This window comes from Misgurnus anguillicaudatus, chromosome 16, assembly GCF_027580225.2.
Source record: "Misgurnus anguillicaudatus chromosome 16, ASM2758022v2, whole genome shotgun sequence".
NCBI lineage: Eukaryota > Metazoa > Chordata > Actinopteri > Cypriniformes > Cobitidae > Misgurnus > Misgurnus anguillicaudatus.
In genome coordinates, this window is record NC_073352.2 from 35,794,973 (window position 1) to 35,815,190 (window position 20,218).

The following is a 20,218-nucleotide window of genomic DNA, read 5'->3' on the forward strand; positions in this document are numbered from 1 at the left end:
GTACGTACGTGCACAAGATTACGTGATTTCAAAACGTAAAATATTACAGCGAGCCCCTTTACTTACGTCAATGCATAAAAATAGACTAAATTCATGACTTTATACAAAAATACCTCTTTAGTTTCATCAAAAATAAATGCATATGGCTTGAATGTAACAAGATTTGGTTGATTAAAGGAACATCAAGTGAAATTAAATCTCTCTGTAACTTTAAATGCTATCAAGAAAAAGTGCTCAAGGAAAGCAGCGGTTAAAAATATTCATACAGTAAACGCTATGAGTATCACAGCAGATGTGTCATCATAATGTCCGACTACAAAAGAAAAAAAACATTTGCTATACAATAACAAAATAAAAGCATGTGAGGGACAATAAAAAAAACAGACTTTATGGAAATATCACTTAGAGTCCCGATTCCAGTCCTGGTTCCACTAAAAAACGACTACGAGTAGAAAATATAAAATACAGCCCTTGATGTCTTGTCTCCTACATTTCCACTCCAAAGTGACTTTGATAAAAGTGGCCACATGGTAACATGCCAGAGTTGTTTAACAGATCTTCATTCACCAAAATACCGTGTCTGCACGCATCATAAACAAACGTGATCCGTCTGCGTCCGGCCTTGAAAACTCCAAGTAGCGGTGACGCATCGGTGCCCGAGACCATTTTAAGAGCGCATGGTGTCCCATGAGGCCGTTCTTCTTCCTCCGAGGTGCATGGATGTCATTGATGAGCGTGCGCTTCTAGAACACCACCGTCCTCATTTCTGAGTCTGTCTGTAGGTCCTAGGAGATAATTAGACACAACAGATAATCTGGTAAATCTTACATTTCTTCTTCTCAGGACTAAACAGAGGATGTTAAAGGGTACATTGTGAAACCTACAGTGTATCTGTGTAAAGTAAGTACACATCATGTTGAAACCTGACGATGTTTAGCTGTCTGTCACAACTCCTGACTCAACAGGAAACAGGGTGTGCCTTTATCACACATTACTTTCTGTATTCATTTTCACAAGGTTTTCTGTATACAACCCCTTATCCATCTACAATCCTCATTTCCCCCGTGACTGCTGTCGTACTGACCAATCAGTGACCTTGAGAGAGATGCACAACAACCCAATCCTCATTACACTAAACGTAATCTTCTTTTCTTGCAGCTACACCTGCTGTCTATGTCTCTCTTCACTTTATATGTTAAAGATTCGGCCTATAGATGTGATGAAATAAATAAACAGGTTTGATAATATCTGACTTTATTTAAGATTCATCGCATATAAAATAAAAGTTTGTGTTTGTAATAATACATGTGTGTATTGTGTGCAATTACTATTAGAGCTGTCACAATTATGCATTTTGTCTGAAATTGTGACGATTAATTGTCTGTTTTATTGCTTTGACATTTAATTCTCATACATTTTTTGTTTGTTCATGAAATAATTTGTACACTTTGTTGTGATTAATACACATAACATATTTAAAAGTAATCTGATACGGTCTCGTTTATACAGGCGCTATACCTCCCCCTTGTGTTTTTTAGAGAGATGTGCAATCATTGCGGTGATCTGAAATCATCGCGATGAGGTCAAACAATTGCGATGAGACGATTATTTAATCATTGTGACAGCCCTAATTACTAGTATATATAAATAAATAAATAATATATATATATATATATATCTCAAAATGGAAATAAACACAGACACACACACACACATGTAAATGTTTCTTAAACACACATGCATATATATGAAGAGCTTGGTTCCAAAACTAGATAACTCCGGGTTTTTTAATTTTTCAAAAATCTCGGTTTTTGGTTGTGCATTCCAATTAATATCAATTCAACTGCAGTTGGTTTGTTGTGATTTAAACCTTCATAACTTAACAAATACAGCGAAGTAGCAGCATAAAATAAAATATTAACATGATAAAATAATAATAAACATGTTTTGACAAAAATGTTAAAAACGGAGTTATCTCGTTTTGCAATGAAACTCTTCATATATTAAATAATAAGTACACACACACATATATATTAATTATGCAAAAACAAACTTTTAATTTGTATGCGATTATTCGCGATTAATCTTTTGACAGCCCTACGATTCTTCAAGGCACAGACTGGATCAACAAAATTAGGTTTTTAGGTCGAACCCATTATTAAATCCTTGACCCCTAGTTCACTAGATAGGTGACTGCAGACTTCACAGCAGTAAATATAGGCTACATTTGAAAGCGTAGTGAACTACTTACACAAACAGTGTTGTGTTTTGTGAATTGTATGGGTTTTCTAACTTACAATAATGCCATCTAACTGTTAGACATCTCACTAACGTAACGTTAGGTTTTTAAGACAGTCCCACACTACAGCAAAACCCTACAATAATCATGTAACGACTGATATTATAAAACAATTTAATAATGAAACTAGAAAACTAAATCTGTCTATATGCAAAGACCTCCTGTCGTTCATTTCCTCTCGTTTGTGTTAATTCGGCTCCACAGAAATATCACAATAAATAAAAACAATGAACTTTAGTACAAAAGACGTTGTTATATTAACAAAGATTAGCGTAAACAGCGTATTAATTACGCTAACATGCGTTAACTGAGCTGTTCCGTGAGTGTTTGCGATTCTGCATAGCAGGCCACAAAATAAAGCCTGGGACTCGATTTATATCTCCCGCGACTGAAGGTCGCTCAAATCCGCCGGTGTCCAAAGAGAAGCAAAACCAAAACAAGCAAAGCCAAAACACTTTCCACTTACATACCGAATATAATCCACTGATATATACTCACTTTGTGCTGTCTGTGTACTTTAAAGTAGTGTTTGCGTTAAATCTTATAAATCCTGTGATCTGGAGTTTCGGTTCGTCTTCTGTATCCCGGGACCGAGGCTGCGCCGCAGCGGTTTAATCTGACGGGTGAGGAGCTTTTTTAGCTCACCCTTTCTTCTCTCTCTCCCTTAATCTTCATCTCTTACGAGGCCTGGGAAACAGCTTTTCATCTGTGTAAATAAGCTGAAAATTCCCGAAGTCGTTTATCCGATGCCGTTTCTGATAAGCCAAAAATAAAGCCTCTAACAAGGCACCATCATCATTTCTTGGCCCCAGTATCGTTTGAGGACACCGGTTTAGTACATTTAAGATCCGGAAGAGCTTCGTGTATACACAACATACCATCAAAATTGTGGAATGCTAAAACAATTAGTAGTTAATTTGCTCAATTGTATGTAATGTCTTAAAGAAGAAATAATATTCAAGTAATCCAAATGTTTTTTGGGATGGTTTTATTTTTTCAGAAGGGGCAGATGGAAAAGCAATTGAATTTATTTTTTAAAATAATAATACTAATACAGTACCTTTTATGTACAGAATTTAAAATATGCAGTTGTTGGTACTAAATCTCACAAAACAAAGATGTCCACTGGACCCATGTAGGCATATAAAATGAAATTCATCTACTTGAGATCAATGAAACGAATGTCCATGATAAGTAAAGTGTGTCGTGGCAGCGGTCTGGGTGCCGGTGAAAGCACAGTCATCACCTGAGCTTGCGTGTCCACTGCTGTCACAACTATAAAACCACACACCGGACTCTCTAGAATCCCTCGGTTCTGACCGGACCCCGGCTCGGCCTCGTCGTCCACAGAACTGACGCTGAGAACGTGGTGGGTCAGATCTCGTCCTGGGCTGACCGGGACCAGTTTGAGTTGGGTGTCGTCCTGGGACATGCCCAGCGGCAGACAAGAGTCCGGGATAGAGGGCGCGCCGATCTTGTAGATGCGCACGTCTGAAAAGCGCACGTCGAAGGCGTGAGGGTAAAAGAAAGTTCCGCGGAATCCGTAGAAGTATTCCCGGATCTTTTCGTCCCGCGTCTCTCGTCGGCAGTCCTTGGAGCGCTCCACCACGCCACCGGACTTCGGGAGAAGGACCACGCGTACGAAGTGCGGCAGGTCACGTTTGAGCTCGTTGTAAAGGCGTTCCTGGTCCAGTACCAAGACCACATCCACCTGAAAGGCCGAAGCGCAGTGGAACAGAGCCTGGTAGCCCGAACCCTTGACCCAGCCGCAGGTGTTGATGATACAGCCACCCACGCTCGCTTTCCGGTTTACTTCACAGCGTTGGGAAAACACTTCCGCGAGGCATGAAGTCAGCTGCACGTAATCATGCGACAAAGAGAAAGAAAGTGATATATAAAGTATATAAATGGATGAAGTATAATGCACACTAAAGTCTCAGTCTTCTAGTAACTCATGGCTAACCTCTGCTTTATAGAGATCAGCAGCAGTCATAGTTCGTCATCTCAGCTTGTTATAAAGTTTAATGTTGGTTCCTGGTGTCGTGGATCCAAAGTGAAAGACAAGCGGGGCCTGGACAGAAAAACCTTCTTCTACATCAGCAGGACGTTCAATACACAGAGCTGACATAGTTCCAGGTACAGACACCTACAGATGAGAAGAATGACATGAAACCATAGCATTTGATTTCTTGTTTAGCTGCACTGATGCATTGATGACTTACGCCGCTTTGGCCAACATCCAGTTCAACCAGCGTCGGTCTTCTTCCCAGACGCACAGCGTAGTTCAGCAACACCCGACACACTGTTGACTTTCCCACATCAGTTGGTCCAACAACCATTACCTGCAATCAAACAGCACATTAACAATTACGTACATTACATTTATACATTCGGCCATATTTCGTGGCTAAAAAGCACATTACTTTTGTGTATTTGGTGTAATACAATGTGTTTGCATGGTTCATGGTAAAAAACACATTATTTGCCCTTTCCCATACATCTTTAGAGCTGTAACAGATCGTTTTGTACAAAACTCATCGTTCTGAGAAAGCACGGTGTGAACTGATTGATCCAGTGTGTTGTGATTGGCTGAATACCTCAATTACATAAACAGAAATGTGATGTACTTTACCATATCTTGAAAGATGAGCTCCCAAAGCAATAGTGAGGGCCAGGAGTTAATATCGTCTTTACTATCTTATCAATACGAGCCTGAAACTGACCCAGAAAACACAGATGACTAATCTGATCGATCAACTTTACCAGCGTGATGTGAGCAGAATCTAACAGATTGGTAAGATACATAAAACCATGTCTGTCTCTGCACTGCACAAAACTTGTGTTTGAATCATCAGTAGGAAATTCCTACAGCAGTGGTTCTCAAACTTTTTCAGCGTGCGGCCCCCTTGTATACGGTGCATCCTTTCATGGCCCCCAAAAGAAAATGTATGACATGAAACATTGTAAAACTTAAAATTTGATTTAAACACAACATATTAAATTTGTTTTACGTAGTGCTTTTGGTAATAGCCTATTTTTCTGAGATTTAATTAAAGAATTTATGCTTCATTTATTTTATAAAAACGGGGCCATCTCAGGGCCCTCAGTTTGAGAACCACTAACTTACAGGTAGGGGTGCACCGATTAATGCGGATATACATGAATAATATGTGGGCGATAACTATTCTTAATCGCATAGCCGATATTATTCACAGCTATTTCATATACTACGGCTTTTGATCAGTAAGTCCTTATCGATCTTAAATCACTGTTAGTTTAAGTCGTTTATAACATGCAATTTAAAAAGCAACACTCGTCAAACATAATCATTATAAATATTCATTATTATCATGAAAATACCTGAAAAGGTTTGATGAACAGCGATATAAATATATGCTCAAGTCATTTCGTGGAGCTGCGTGTGTATGGTTCTTCATCTGCAGCGCATATTGAGTTTCTGCACGAGAGCGCCCTCTGGCTTTTGGATGTAGCAGCATTTCACCGTAATTCATTGAGAAACATAGCGAGCATCATCGGCCGATATATATCGGTGCACCCCTACTTACAGGATGTCAGTCAGCAGAACCAGAACGTAGTTGCAAAGTTGGAAATGCTCCACTTTTTAGATAAAGCCCTTGTGTGTACATGCAGCCTTGTAACTTCCCAATGTTTAGAAAGTAGTCCTTTCGTCAAATGTGCAGCACACAATCAAACATTTGAGCTGTACTGTTCTGAAGCAGTGTTGTAAATAAAAACCACTTTTAACTCTTTCGCCGCCATTGACGAGCTATCTCGTCAATCAAGAGAAAGCGCTTCCCTGCCAATGACGAGTATTTCCGGCTTTCCGCAATACCGCTATTATCCCCTTCCACAACTTTTTAAACCTGGAAGTATTGCCCTATGGCAACCTGCTGCATGTCCGTGTCTGTTTTAAAGATCGCTCTGAATGGGATCTCTATGAAAAGTCCATCACAAAATTTGAATTATCTCTGCTTTTTGCTCAAAATGTGGTGTTTTTGCAGAAACCTACCCATATTCAAAGGCTGATTACAAAAGAACTACTGAAGGTAGGATGAAACGTTTTCTTTTTTTTTTGAAAGCAGAGGGTCGGTTCTTTCATTTGGTATATTGTATGTTTATATATTTAAAGAAGAAAATTTTCTGGAAGGCATTAAACTTTTGTGAAAATCATGAAAAAAAACGCTGGCTGGCAACTTTAAAACGCTGGTGGCGTAAGAGTTAAAAAGATCTCTTTGGATTTTAATTTTTTTTGCAACTTTACAGATTTTTTATGTGCACAGACATCATTTAACACTCTAAAAACAAAGAAAAACATGAAATCAAGTCATATGACTCCTTTAATAAAACATGGACTTCCTGCACTTTAAAAATGATTAGTTGACTTTACTTAAATGTACAGTGTTCAGATTTTCGAAGCATATAATGAATGGCTCTATCTATCCACCGCTCACCCCTCCCTGTTAAAACACATAGAGAAGCAACGGAACAACCATGTCATCGACTGAGACAACATAGTGATCAGTTTGTCTATTTAGGGCTACTGTAGAAACATGGTGGTGGATATAATGGTTACTTCCATGTAAAGGGACTCGTGGTGTATGTTGATAAAAACTACTCATTCTAAGGTAATAAAAACGTAGCAGTTTATTATGTACGCCCTTCAAACACCACTGACAATATAGTTATGTAGATTATATTGCATTTCTGTAAAAATCCTCCCTATGTACCTTTAAAATAATCTCTGTTACGTAAGGTTGTTTTGACAGATGTTGTTGCACATTTGTACCAGTGCATATGTAATAGTATTGAAATTGGTTTTCTCTATTTTTTAAGTAAAGTCAACTAATAATTTGGGAAACAAACCTATGACCCCTGGAGCTTGTCATGTTCACCAGCTTGTTTTTCAAATGACATAAACTAAAGAGATCCTTCAAACAAAAAATAAAAAGCGTCCACACTCAGGTTTACATTTGTCCAAACCTGTCCCAGTCCAACAGAATGAAGTCATATGTTGTAAGTGATGTAGTTGTTTAAGATGTATGTCTGTGAACAGTAACTTACCCGTGGACCTCTCTCATGATCTTTCTCAGCTTGACGTCTCATCTGCTCCAAGGCTGCATGGGTGTTGAGATAAAGCAGCATAGGTGTATCTTTGGAGACATAAGCGACCTGTGTTGAAAAATAAAGATGTGTTTGAACTTGTTGATTTTATGTAAATATGTTCTCTAAATTGAGTGTGAGTAATTCTCATGAAGTGGGCGGAGTTAACTTACACAGGTGTGCAATCATTAATAAAAAGGCCGCTACTCTCTTGTGTGGGAGTGCAGGCTAAACGCTAGTTCGTGTCTGAGTCGTAACTCTTTTATCCTCCGTTATGTGTGACCGGTTACAAAGTTCTAACTGAAATGGCAGCGCCAACAGAACTGATTCACCATTCTCATCCACAATCATGACATCCATTTAACTTCACTCACTTACCTCTGTTTTGCCTGAAAGCGACACGCTACAGCCATGCCACGTGAACACAGCGATCTTAGAGCCCGGCCCGAAAGTATATCTCTTATTCTTGTTCAGCTCGGACCCGAACACCTCTGCCATACCAGATAACAACTCAAGCTGGACCCGTTCTCCTGCTTCCACCTCAAAACGTAGTTCTGTCTCCTTGTCCAAATCGAAACGAGTCCCTGAAGTTCCAGAACTGCCCGACGAGCTCATGCCCTCCTCGGCGGACTTTTCTGTGCCTTCCGCAGTCATGGCTGTCAAAGAGAAAACACAACGACTGTCAACATGATGTTTATTTACTTACGGTATCTGTTTTCATGATAAAAACCAACAAATGACAAATCGTTGCTCTATACCTGTTGGTATTCGTCCCCTGTGTGCAATATCTTGAATTTACAAGTCTTTATCTAACATAACATAACGTAACGTACATGTAGTGTTAGCATGCTAATGTTAGCCTACCTTAAAACCTCAATCTACGGTGCTCCGCCTCTCTTAAACACTGTGTCTTAAATATATCGTTACAAGCCCAAACAATACAAACACACGCGGTTTACAACAAATCTTCCTATTTACAATTCATTCTTTATTTTCCCTCAATAAATGCTGAATGTTTTCAAGTCACCACACCACACTGATGCTGCCGCGTCGCCTGTAACTGACATCACGCAATGCTATTGGTTGACCAAGATCCTTCTTCTTCTGTTTAATGGCGGATCATATCTTCACGATATATACCGCCATCTACTGGATAAATACACAAGAGTGTGTAAAATGGACTTGGGCAAAAGACACATTAAATCATAAAACAATAATACCCCCCCCCCCCAAAAAAAAGTATAATACTACTAATAACAAAATAAATAAATAAATAACCAAAATTCTTCTACTTAATCCAGTATCATTAAGATACATAATGAGATATCTGCTTTTTTGTCCCTGCTGTCAGTTAGCCAAGATCCTTTCTGTCACGCTTTTCCTCTTTGGGGAAGATTTTTTTTTTACTTGTTTAATTTAATGTTATTGTTTCACTTGTTTAGATATTTTATAATGTAATTGTTTTTATATATTTTTTTTTTAATTATTTTTATTTATTATTTTTTTATTTTTTTATTTTATTATAACCTACTGAAATTAATTAACCGAGTGTTGACTTGGCTTGTTTTTTTTTTGCTATTACAAATGTGGGACTTTTATTTTGTAATGCGTTATTTTTTACAGAATATAACATTTTCAGTACAACTGTAAGCAAACAAATGTATTCATTATACATGAAGAGATTTAAACGAAAGGCTTAACACAGTATAACCAAAAGCATACTCATAAACAAATAAAATTATTTAGAAAAGAAAGAGACCACCATAAATAAAAGCACATTTGAAATCATAACGTTGATGAACTTAAAAAAGAGAGTAAAATACTTAAGGGCAATATCACAATAAATCATATGATATCAAAGGATTAAGCAGCTTCATTACGTTAAGTTTTTTTTTTTTTTTTTTTTCATTACGTTAAGTTGTGCAGTATAAGATAATAGAGACAGTAAAAAAAAAACAGTCAAGAGTTTCCGCACCGTTAGGTGTCACTGCCAAACCTTTAACTTCAATGAACGCGCGCGCGCCAAACTTTAGAGTTGCAGCAATGGCGTCTCAAGGTAAATCGCGTACATAAAATGTTCTGTAAGCAATTAAAATCGGTTTAAAGCCTGCATGTTCTGTAGTAGATCATAGCTCGAATAATCGATAAACACGTAAAGTTATAAAAGATGTTAACCTTGCTGCTATTGAACTTGCATGTCTGTAGCGCTGTAATTAAATATAGTTATGTTAGATATACAGATGTATGAATCTTTATTCTTCATTTATCTGCAGGTCGTGGTCGAAAGCGCAAAGCTGTGGATGCAGAAGCAACTGCTGTGGATGAGAAGAAAGAGAAGCTTGATAGAGAGGAAGAAACAGGACAAAGAGTGATCATCGAGCACTGGTGAGGAGGACATGAAGATAATATTAAAAACAAACAAGAGACAGAAGAGAGTGTCACATCAGCCGACAAATCATTTTAAAAGCCTGAATCTACAGTTCATGGTTGGAAATCTGTTAAGATCTGTGTTTCATGCCAGACGGGCACCAATCTTTCTTTCACAATATTGTTTGCCCTGATATGCATGTGCAGCAGACACTGTAGTGACCCACATCTCAGCATTGACTTTCTTTGAAATATTTAAAACTGTAGGCAAGTTATTATTGATTAATAAGTACTCTAACATGTTGACATAATAAGGGTCATGTAAGACACATACTCTAATGAAGAAATCAATACCAGGCCACTTGTTTTAATGTAATGTTCAATGACACAAGCACACTTGATTATATTTACAGTAAAAGCTGACGAGTGTACGGGCGAAATGCTGAAGGGGTCCGTCAAGCACTCGAGGCTTCACACCCTGAAATTCGCATCGTCCTCAATCCACAGAAACCAAGACGAAACAGCTTTGAGGTCACTCTGACCGAAGGCGATAAAGGTAAAATCATAATTTTTAATGGAGTAAGTTTTTAGAATTGTTTTCACACTGCCTCTTACATTGATTAATTTCTCTTTCTTTTTATTTGTACACATTGTTTTAATCTCCATCTGTGCTTTCTTTTAGAGGTCATTTTGTGGTCCGGTATAAAGAAAGGTCCTCCACGCAAGTTGAAGTTTCCGGATCCTGCTGATGTTTTGTCTGCCCTGGAGGAAGCACTGAAGAGCAAGCAGAAGTTATGAGGGGAGCAGAGGTGATTTGTCACCAATCAGTTTGTTTTAAAAGACAATGCATTGTGTTTTCCTTACGTTTCTTTCTCCCTTTAGTCATTTTCCTGGTTCCTGGACACTGGATGCATAATGATGTAAATGGACTCATGGGAAAAACCTCCCGGTCTGTTTTCTGATGGTCTGCTCTGTTGTAATGGATGGGATATTTGACCTCGCCTCGTTTCTTTTGTTAAGCTTTCTAACGCCTGTTCATGTGATGTCTCTATTTCAAATTGTTATTAACATGTCAAAGCTTGGTATTTTTATTTTGCAAGTAATACTAATAAAGTCAACACGTTTCTCACTTTAATATGGATTTAATTTGTTGACCTAATTATTACAAAAGTTATAATGTCGATTTATCACGTGTGTCTGTAAAGGTGTCTTCTCTTGGGGATGTGTTTGGAGGCTAATCACAAATGGCCAGCAAACTGAGATATCTGATATACTGTTGTTTATATAAAAATCTTTTTTTTATATAACATGGTTTCACTCGTATACATTCAACAGCTTTCATGTTGTCCATTTTGCACAATTCAAATCAATGCTATGCAAAGCAACAATCTGGTAAATTATGCACTGATAAGGTAAAGCAAACAATCAAACCCACAACACATTACGCTGTCAAGAAATGTTTATTGTCAAAGCAAGTTGTAAGTGCTGTGTGTTATTACTCAATCTTCAGTTTTTGCTTGTGCATAAATCTTTTATCCGAAAGTGGTGCTGTTCCACGCCACATTAGCTGCATCCATATCAACAAAGTTTATATAGATCCTGAAAAACAAGATGAAAGTCTGTCTCTAATATATCACAAGCAACATAACTTATTCAAATGTACATTTTATAGTGCTTTTCACAATTTTGCTTTTATAGTAAATCTGCATATCTGGTTAAATGTACAGAAATTAACAAAAATAGAAAAATTTTAAAATATATAGAGTACACATGCTATTTTTGCTATGCATTTAAGGTATAATTGAAAGTAGATTTGTAACTGGACCTTTATATTCATAATGCTAAACATGTGAGAATACATTACACAAAGTATACCAGTTCTGCCCATCTCATGTACCCATGCAGAGGTCTGATACCCTAAAAGTGCACAAGACTAACCCAATCATGCCTCACTGTACTGCATCTTCAATGTGTGGAGTTACCTGTCGGGTGAAATGCCAAGGTGTTTGTTGAGTAATCCCATGAGAAGTTTGGAGTATTGCTTATTTTGCGCCCCACCGATCTTTCCAATACTGGTGAGAGAGCAGAGTGCACATGGGTCCGCTTTGCCACCAAACATCATCATCTGATCTGGAACTACGTGCACAGCAATGTACTAACACACAAAAAAAACAGCACAGAAAGAGTTTGACAACAACATAACAAATATAAACACAAATAAACATGATGGATTAATTATCTCATATGCTGCAGATCTCAGTCTCTTGATAACTGGACATTTAATCAGTATGACAGACAGGTTTGTTAATGAATGTCGTATGAAATCTTCTTAAAAATTCACTTAATCTCTAACACTAAGGGTCGCCAGAGGGCGCTCTCGTGCAGAAACTCAATATGGACCACAGAAGAAGAACCATTTACACACACAACTCCAGGAAATGTCTTATGGGTATATTTATATTGATGTTCATCAAACCTTTTCAGGTATTTTCATGGTAATACTGAATATGTATAATGATTATGTTTAAGGAGTGCTTTTTTGTGTGCCAAATTTGATGCAGGTATTTCAAATGGTAATCATCAAATGTCAATTAAAAGAGGAACCAACGAGTTTGTCCATTTGATGATTACCATTTGAAATACCTGTAATGACATTACTAGAAAGATGTAACTTCTTATAAAAAATAAAGAGATGTTTTGACTTTTATGTTTCTGTTCGTTTTATTTTTTGTTATATAAACTTATTAAGAGCGCCTCTAGTGGAGCCTTGGCCTACCTGGCACCTCGTTGAGGAACACTCTGGAAGTGATGGAGATAAAAAAAATCCCACTAACTTAGCCTTTTTTTACGGGTAAAAGTTTTTAGGATGTGTGTGCTGGATCAACACCTCACATCCCATGCATACTATAAGTAAACCAGTGGGCAAGTAGGTAAGAGAAGAACGTGTATCACCTGCGCGGGTTTACCCATCGCTTTGGCGAGTTCCTGTGTGGCCTCCGACATCAGCGCAGCAGGAATCGCGTCCTTCTCAACATTTGTGTTCACTACAAACATCGGCATGATGATCGCAACACAAACACAGCACTTAACTGCAGAGGAATCGGTTATCTTTGGAATGAGATACAAATGTGATCCTGAGCTCCGAGACAGCAAGGCAAGTAAACTCTGTGCCAGTGCTTCTGCCGAATTACCGTAATGACTGCTTGTATGGTGCAAGTAGAAATGTTACGGTGCAAATCCGTTAGTGTCTCCGTCATTGGCAGCAAGAATAAACATTCACGCACATAAACTGACCCCTCTGATTTGTATTAATAATAACGATTAAGTCAGGTATTCAAAAAAAAAAAATCAATTTTATTTATTTAGCGCTTTTCACAATTGTTTAATTGTCTAAAAGCAGCTTTACACTAATAAAACAGGAAAAAACACAGAAAAAATGGTGGACAACATAAGAAGCAGCTAAGATTGAGCCATACTACTAGACATCAAAGGACAACATGTGCAAAACACAACACATGTTTGTAACAACACATAAAAGTTAAATTAAATGTTAAAGGGGTTGACATGAAGCCAAAACTGATCTGAGAAATAGCATGTATATTTATTATTCAAGAATCTCATCTATATAAAAGTTTGGCCGGCTATACAGCACACTACTTCCCAGCTGGAGTTTCTGACTTAATATAAGAGTTTCTGACTTAACCCACCCACAGGAATAAACCAGTAAACTGCTACACAATTGTGACATACTAAACCGGCTACACAATCACAACACACTAAATACTACGTTTTATTTACAAACGAAACATGAACACATGTTATATTGAGCACCGTGAAGACAATCAAAGCTTCAAAAACGCATGGATAAACAGGACTTTTTAAGAAACAAAAAAAAGAATAATATGGAAGTGAATGTGGCTCATGAGCGTTTAGGTTACAAACATTCCTTAAAATATCTTCTTTCCTGTTCATGAGAACCAAGTAATATATACAGGTTTGTAACAATAGAGTGAGTAAATAATGAGAGATTTTTTCTATTTTTGAATGAACTATCTGGGTGATTCTCACGAGAACTTGGTTTTAAAAATGTCAAGCATGAAAATGTAAAAATTGCTTAAATTTACTTTTTTTCCCACCAGACATTGAAAAACAAAGTCTGGAGTAAATGGGAACATTAATTTAAAAACTTTTACTTATCATTTAACATTTTTTGTAACATAATTTAAAAAATTAGTTCTAAAAAATCTCATTACCGCAGCAGTCAGAAAACATGAACACTGACATATTTTCAAAATGACATGACAAACCTGAAAGAACATAATTTGGAGATTCTGCACATGCATTTAAAATCAAAGTATTATGCTTCTATTAATTAAATTAACATTTAATAAGCATCTGTTGCGGTAATGATAATCAAAATGTCGTGTAAGCATTCTGACAAGACAATATTTCAAATTAACTGTAAAAAAATGATCTTAACTGGTAGCAAACTTGAAGTAACTGGTCCATGGGTTTGGTCACTCAAAATCAAACTTTATTAAAATTCTGTATGTGTGCTTAAACTGTTCTCAAAAAGTGTTGCGGAGGATGAGAACATCAGGCATGGACACATAATTTTCCTAATTTTTCTTCATTATTATTATACAAAAATATTCAGTAAATATTTTTTCTGTCATCTAAAGTAGTCTAGCAAAACATCCATTTATTTTTTTCTTAATATTTTTGTGTTAATTTGATTAAATTACAACATAACACATGTTCAAACACAGCCGGACACATTGCGGTAATGAGAATTTCAGCAGAAAATGAGATAAAATTTACAATTATAAATTCTTATGTTGAAATCACACATTGTGCAAGGTAGAACACAGTATTGTGTTAATTCTGATGCTTTTTAATGTTACTATAATACACATTTTAAAGCTAAAATCATTAGTGCCGTGGGTGGCGTTTAAATGGTTTCGTGAGAATCACCCATCCCTTTATTCTAGTAATTACGGTAGGCCAGCGCATGCGCAGAACGCGACCTCCGGAAATAATATTGTAGGCAAGAATTAAAAGCTCTTGAGTTGAGGGATGGTGAAGACGCGGCACAGCCGATGATGCGTAAAGACTCTTAAAACATGAACTAGGACCTGTTTTAATTCGGGACGACATCGGCGCGCTCACCAGAATCTCAATCTTTTAAGGGTTTGAATTTTGAGGTTGCGAGCTTGAAGAGGAAAGCTTGAAAACACTGGAACACGGTTGGGTGCAAAGTTGGGTTACTTTGGGTGACAGCCGATGCCATAATTCTGTAACAGTTAATAACAGTTTATTTTAACAACATGCTTATATAAATGTGGCCCTTGAGTTCAAAGGATGGTAATGACATTAAGTTTGTCTGATACTCTTTGCAAAAGACAGCTTTCTTACTGAAGTGTTTTTTTTAGTTGTTAAAAACTGAATTGCTTGTTGCATCAACCGCGTATGTGTGCAACTGAACAGTAGTGAAACCATGGCGGAATCAGTGAAGACCTTTCAAGCCCACCTGACCGCTGTCATGGATAGTTTGGTTCGCGCATCCGTGTGCGAGATCACCAAACTCTTCCAGGACACAGTGAACGACTATCTGGTGGAAATCTCACTAAACAGGAAAGAAAACGAAGCCCTTAAACTGAGGCTGAGATTGACCGAGAATAAACTGAGAAATGAGCGCAAATACGGCATGTGTTGGGCGGCCGGTCGGCGCGCTGCCGGTCTACTTGGCACGGAGGACGCAGCGCGCAAGACGCGCCGAATGGATCTCCTAAGTAAGTCCCTCGACTTCACTGGGTTGTGTTGTCGTTCGCAATCAAAATGGAGTTAGACACCATAATGGCGACCTCCTCCTCAGTTTCAGGTTTCTCTCTCCTTCCTCCTTTTTTCTATTTCTCCCTCCCCCTCCTGTTCTCCTCTCTCCCCTCTTCCCCCTCCCGTCTCTCTCAGGAGGCAAGCAGAGGAAGGAGTGGTGTGCTGATGCATGGGAGGAGGGGACTGCAGGAGCGAGGGATGAGAGGAGGGACGTGTTCCGTGTCCATCTGCCAACAGGAGGAGGTGGAGCGGGGGAGGAAGAAAGGATGTGCGCTTCTGGCGAGGGGAAGGAGGCGCCCAGCATTAAGGAGGAGGTGAGCAGCCAATCAGAGGTGAGGAAAAAGCTGCAGGGAGTGAAGAGGAAGAAGATACATATGAGTGAAAAGCTTGAACCCAGAGAATTAAGAGCTTGTGTTTAGATGTCATTAACTTAATAACATAAAAATACTGGAAGACGGAATCTTTTCACAGTGTGTTAACCTTTAACTGAGGAAATACTGATATGAGCAACTCACATTTATAACAATTATTCATTTGGCATTTTATCCAAAGCGACCTAAAGTGCATTAAAAGGTGGATATTTTAAATGTGTGGTCAACGGGATTAAACCCACAATGCTTTACCACTGAGTTTCAGTCCACATGCATGCACTTAACCTGAACTAATTAAACCTCATCACGTCACCTAATCTGAAAATCAAGTTATTAAACTAAAACAGTGGTTCTTACCCCCCCCCACCACCCTCCTGGGAAACGGTCCATCCCTTCGCTTTGTGGCCACCCCCAAAAAAGTGTATGACATAAAACTATATTAAAGTTACCATTTTAATTTAACAAAACATATTCAATTACACAACATGTTGTTGTTTAGTGGTCCTATTTTTCTGAAGTTTAATTACACAGAATTTATGTTAAATTAATGTATTTTATAAAACTGGGGCTCCCCGGCAGCACTGAAGAACCACTGAACTAAAACATCTATTGAAAAGTTGAACAGTTGTTGTAAAATTAGAAAATGTGTAAAACAAACGGCTATTTTTATCTTGCCTGACTACCTGTGATCAAACTGCCGCATGTTAACAACAGAGCCTAACACATTTTATAGTTTAAATGGGACATATCATGAAAATCTGACTTTTTCCATGTTTAAGTGCTACAATTGGGTCCCCAGTGCAAATCAACCCAGTAACTTAGTTTTGGTAAACCATTCTCTGTAAGCATGTGAAAAATAGCTCATTGAAATTTGGCTCCACTTGTGATGTCAGAAGGGGATCTTATTATTATAATAATAATCTGCACTATCCAACCACAGCACAGCCATTTAGTGCAGAGATCAGCTCATTTGCATTTTAAAGGACACACACAAAACGGCACATTTTTGCTCACACCTACAAATCGTCAATTTAAACATGTTATCATAAATGATCTGTATTTTGAGCTAAAACTTCACATACGTACTCTGGGGACACCAAAGATTTATTTGATCTTAAAAAAGTCTTGTGAAATGTCCCCTTAATGAATAAAGTTCATTAATTTCATACTTTGTTGTTTTTCTGCTGCTGTGAAATGATGGATGAAGGTGGAGAGCTACAGACCTACAGACTCCTTGAGACTTTTGCAAGAGGCTCTACAGATGAACCAAAGTGAAACCAGCCCTCGCACATCCAGTCCCACTCACGGTGAGCCCTGCAATGCAGTGTCTGGAAAAAACGACATTATTATTATTATTATTATTATTATTATTATTATTATTATTTGTAATTGTGAGAGAGACCTGTTAAAGAGAGAAGGTGTGTCCCAAATCACATACTTATGCATTATTCTGCGTTGCTTTGAAGTGTAGATCGTGTAAGTAGCGTGTACACATTGGAAATTAAAAAAAAAAGTGCACTTTAAATACCCAGATGATGTACAGGTTTAAACTAATAAATGAAGTAGCGCTGGACACCTTACACACTCAACGCTTGCAGTTCTGCTTACGTGACGAAAGAGAGGTGGAGCTATCTGATGATGTGAAAGACGATTACACTTGATGTTAATGACTGAGGTTATGTTGGGCAAAACATTCAAACAACAATTTACTAAATGATTTACATTGACTTGCATTGTACTGTGCGCTTGACGCTATTCGTCCTCATCTGAAAAAGCGTGTCAGGTTAGTGTATATTTGTGTAAGTATTGCAATACCATACCCATCTAAAATTCAGACACTAGATGGTTGAGTACGTAGTGTGTCATTTGGGACACAACTTTATCTTAAATTCTGTCATTGTTACATTATGTGCTCATTTTGAAAAAAAAAACACAGCGAGAACGCGAGCTTCAATGAATGGTTGAAACCGTAGCACAACACACATACACGTGAATGTGCAGAAAGCGAACCGAGAGGCGAGCACGTATGACGGTTATACGTCAACATATAATCAGAATGATTGACATCTGGGATGACCAATAACAGAGGTGATCCACCCGGAAAACAAAAATCTTCCGCTATACCTTTAATGTGATGTGATAAATGAGAATTAAACTCTATTGTGTGTATTAATTCTTTAATGTGACCTTTCATGTCTGCAGGCTCCGCCTCCACCTGTCCTGAATCTGCTGCAGGGGGTTGGGAGGAGCAGGCGCTGCCTCCGTCAGAGGAACAAATGACCAGCGGAGACGAGCTCAGCGGACTGGAGACCGCCCTGAAAGCCGAATGTGAAAGAGAGGAGGCGGAGTCTGGCCTGGGAAGCGACTCTCACGAGGCTTGCGGTACCGGGGTCGCGTTCATCGGACTGGACGGACAGTGCAGCTCTCGGCGGGCTGCGTCGACTTCGTCGCACAGATCGGAGCCTCCCGAACTACGCCTCTCGTCGGCCTCCACCGACAAGGAAGAGCGAGACGGGTCAGGGGCAGATTGCGGAGACGTCCTGCATTTCTGCCAGCGGTGCGGTTGCGGCTTCAATTCCGCATCTGACCTGGCGGAGCACTCGTGCCCCGGAGCCGAGGAACAGCCCTATCGGTGCTCCGATTGCGGGAGAGCGTTCGGCCACGCCTGGAGCCTTAAGAGCCACGAATGCGTGCAGGCGGGAGAACAGACGCATCGCTGCGAGCTTTGCGGCAAACGCTTCACGCACTCGCGCTCCCTCGAGCGCCACCAGTTGGTTCACACGGGCGAGCGTCCCCACAGATGCCCGCAGTGCGGCCGTAGCTTCAGTCGCCTCGGGAACCTGGAGAGGCACCAGCGCATCCACACGGGCGAAAGGCCGTACGAGTGCAGCGTGTGTGGGAAACGCTTCAGTCGAGTGGAGTACCTGAAACGACATCAGCAGATCCACGCCGGAGAACGAGCCGAACGAAACTCCCACCACTGCTCTCAGTGCAACCAGACTTTCATGGACACCGAGCAGTTCAAACAGCATCCGTGTCCGTACAACCTTTGATGTTTTCGTTCGTGTGATGTTCCTCTACATCTTTGATAACTAGTCAGACCTGGAACTTTATAATCTCTCTTAAAAATATGAATCTGTCATCATTTATTTCTCTTACTGCTAAACTGATATGAGATTTCTCTTCACCGAAAGGAGATTTTAAAGAGGCTTTTCTTTCTTCCCTATATGATGAATATAAATGGAGGCAATAAGTCAGTCTTTTCTTTTGTGTATGAAAATGAAATCATACATGTTTAATAGTGTTGTGGAATGATGAATTATGCTCTATAAGATTTGGCACACATCTTCTGCACACGTCTCCATCCCAAACATGACGTGATATAAAACCCTTTAACCTAAAAAGCAAAGCACACTTTAGTGAGATTTGTATTTCAGACATGTTTATATCCTCATCATTAATAATATGTTATGTAAATATTTCATTTAGATGATATTTTATTTATATTAGCTGCACAACAGGCACATCTGTTTCAACTTTAAAGAATGTATTCATATAAACAACTCAATATTTGTTTAATCTGAAGTTGTCTATAACATTTAGATTTAGACTTTTGTTTTTTTATTTGCTTCTGAATTTTTAGTAGATTTTGTTTTGACATTTCGCCACCTTATAATGATAAACTTCTGTCTGCATTCTGAGATATTCAGCTTTTTGCATTCCACTCCATCTTTGATAAAACCTTTATTTATAAATAGTCCTTAAAAAACGTATACAATAATTACAATAATATGTAAATAAAAATAAATAAACACATGTAAATAAGAATATGTGAATAACTCAATTTTAACGTAAACGTCAGATATAGAAGTGTATCATTCCAAGCTGGTGATTTATCTTTAATGTGTTTATTCATGAAGTATGAGTTTATTTAAAATCACACACACACGTTACTTCTGCTCTTTCACTCAACGGAGTTAAATGAAGTATTTGTTTTGTTGACAGTATTAATTTTGGTCTTTATTTATACATGTTGTATTTTACTTTTATAGCTATTCAACAGTTTCAGTATCATATGGAGAAATATGGTAAATGTAAATAAATTCATTCCAAATGTTTCTATACTTTTTTACTACACTTTACCGCAGTAAACACTATAGTAAACATTCAGTGTTTTTGAATCTTACCATAGTAAATATTAAAGTTTAACAATTCCCTGCAGGTAATA

The 20,218-nt window shown here is 38.3% G+C and overlaps 4 protein-coding genes across 8 annotated transcripts; 2 read left to right on the forward strand and 2 right to left on the reverse strand.

Annotated features, from left to right (window-relative positions):
* Positions 1–431: 431 nt before the first annotated feature.
* Positions 432–8,511, reverse strand: clp1 (cleavage factor polyribonucleotide kinase subunit 1). Of its 2 annotated transcripts, none has more exons than XM_073854566.1 (7): positions 8,179–8,511; positions 7,799–8,076; positions 7,382–7,489; positions 4,522–4,641; positions 4,304–4,445; positions 2,798–4,150; positions 432–785 (listed from the first exon to the last, which is right to left on the reverse strand). In XM_073854566.1, the coding sequence occupies exons 2-6, from the start codon at positions 8,072–8,074 to the stop codon at positions 3,459–3,461; spliced, it is 1,338 nt and encodes a 445-aa protein (XP_073710667.1). In that variant the 5' UTR covers positions 8,075–8,076; positions 8,179–8,511; the 3' UTR covers positions 432–785; positions 2,798–3,458. The 2 variants fall into 2 exon arrangements, with proteins under 2 accessions (XP_073710667.1, XP_073710668.1); XM_073854567.1 differs by having other exon boundaries at positions 8,285–8,510.
* An 833-nt stretch (positions 8,512–9,344) lies between these two features.
* selenoh (selenoprotein H) lies at positions 9,345–10,922 on the forward strand. 3 transcript variants are annotated; one of them, XM_055177911.2, is made up of 5 exons: positions 9,345–9,476; positions 9,694–9,805; positions 10,201–10,343; positions 10,470–10,596; positions 10,670–10,922. In XM_055177911.2, exons 1-4 carry the CDS (start codon positions 9,428–9,430, stop codon positions 10,583–10,585), a joined length of 420 nt encoding a protein of 139 aa, XP_055033886.2. In that variant the 5' UTR covers positions 9,345–9,427; the 3' UTR covers positions 10,586–10,596; positions 10,670–10,922. The 3 variants fall into 3 exon arrangements, with proteins under 3 accessions (XP_055033886.2, XP_055033884.2, XP_073710671.1); XM_055177909.2 differs by having other exon boundaries at positions 9,449–9,485; XM_073854570.1 differs by having other exon boundaries at positions 9,449–9,485; positions 10,470–10,584; positions 10,668–10,922.
* Positions 10,923–11,228: 306 nt separating this feature from the next.
* On the reverse strand, positions 11,229–12,987 carry mif (macrophage migration inhibitory factor). The gene is made up of 3 exons (XM_055177912.2): positions 12,740–12,987; positions 11,770–11,942; positions 11,229–11,386 (listed from the first exon to the last, which is right to left on the reverse strand). The coding sequence occupies exons 1-3, from the start codon at positions 12,845–12,847 to the stop codon at positions 11,320–11,322; spliced, it is 348 nt and encodes a 115-aa protein (XP_055033887.1). The 5' UTR covers positions 12,848–12,987; the 3' UTR covers positions 11,229–11,319.
* Positions 12,988–14,746: 1,759 nt separating this feature from the next.
* Positions 14,747–20,108, forward strand: LOC129422152 (uncharacterized). Of its 2 annotated transcripts, none has more exons than XM_055177894.2 (4): positions 14,747–15,579; positions 15,755–15,933; positions 17,198–17,297; positions 18,193–20,108. In XM_055177894.2, the coding sequence occupies exons 1-4, from the start codon at positions 15,285–15,287 to the stop codon at positions 19,041–19,043; spliced, it is 1,425 nt and encodes a 474-aa protein (XP_055033869.2). In that variant the 5' UTR covers positions 14,747–15,284; the 3' UTR covers positions 19,044–20,108. The 2 variants fall into 2 exon arrangements, with proteins under 2 accessions (XP_055033869.2, XP_055033868.2); XM_055177893.2 differs by having other exon boundaries at positions 14,748–15,579; positions 15,755–15,951.
* Positions 20,109–20,218: the final 110 nt, after the last annotated feature.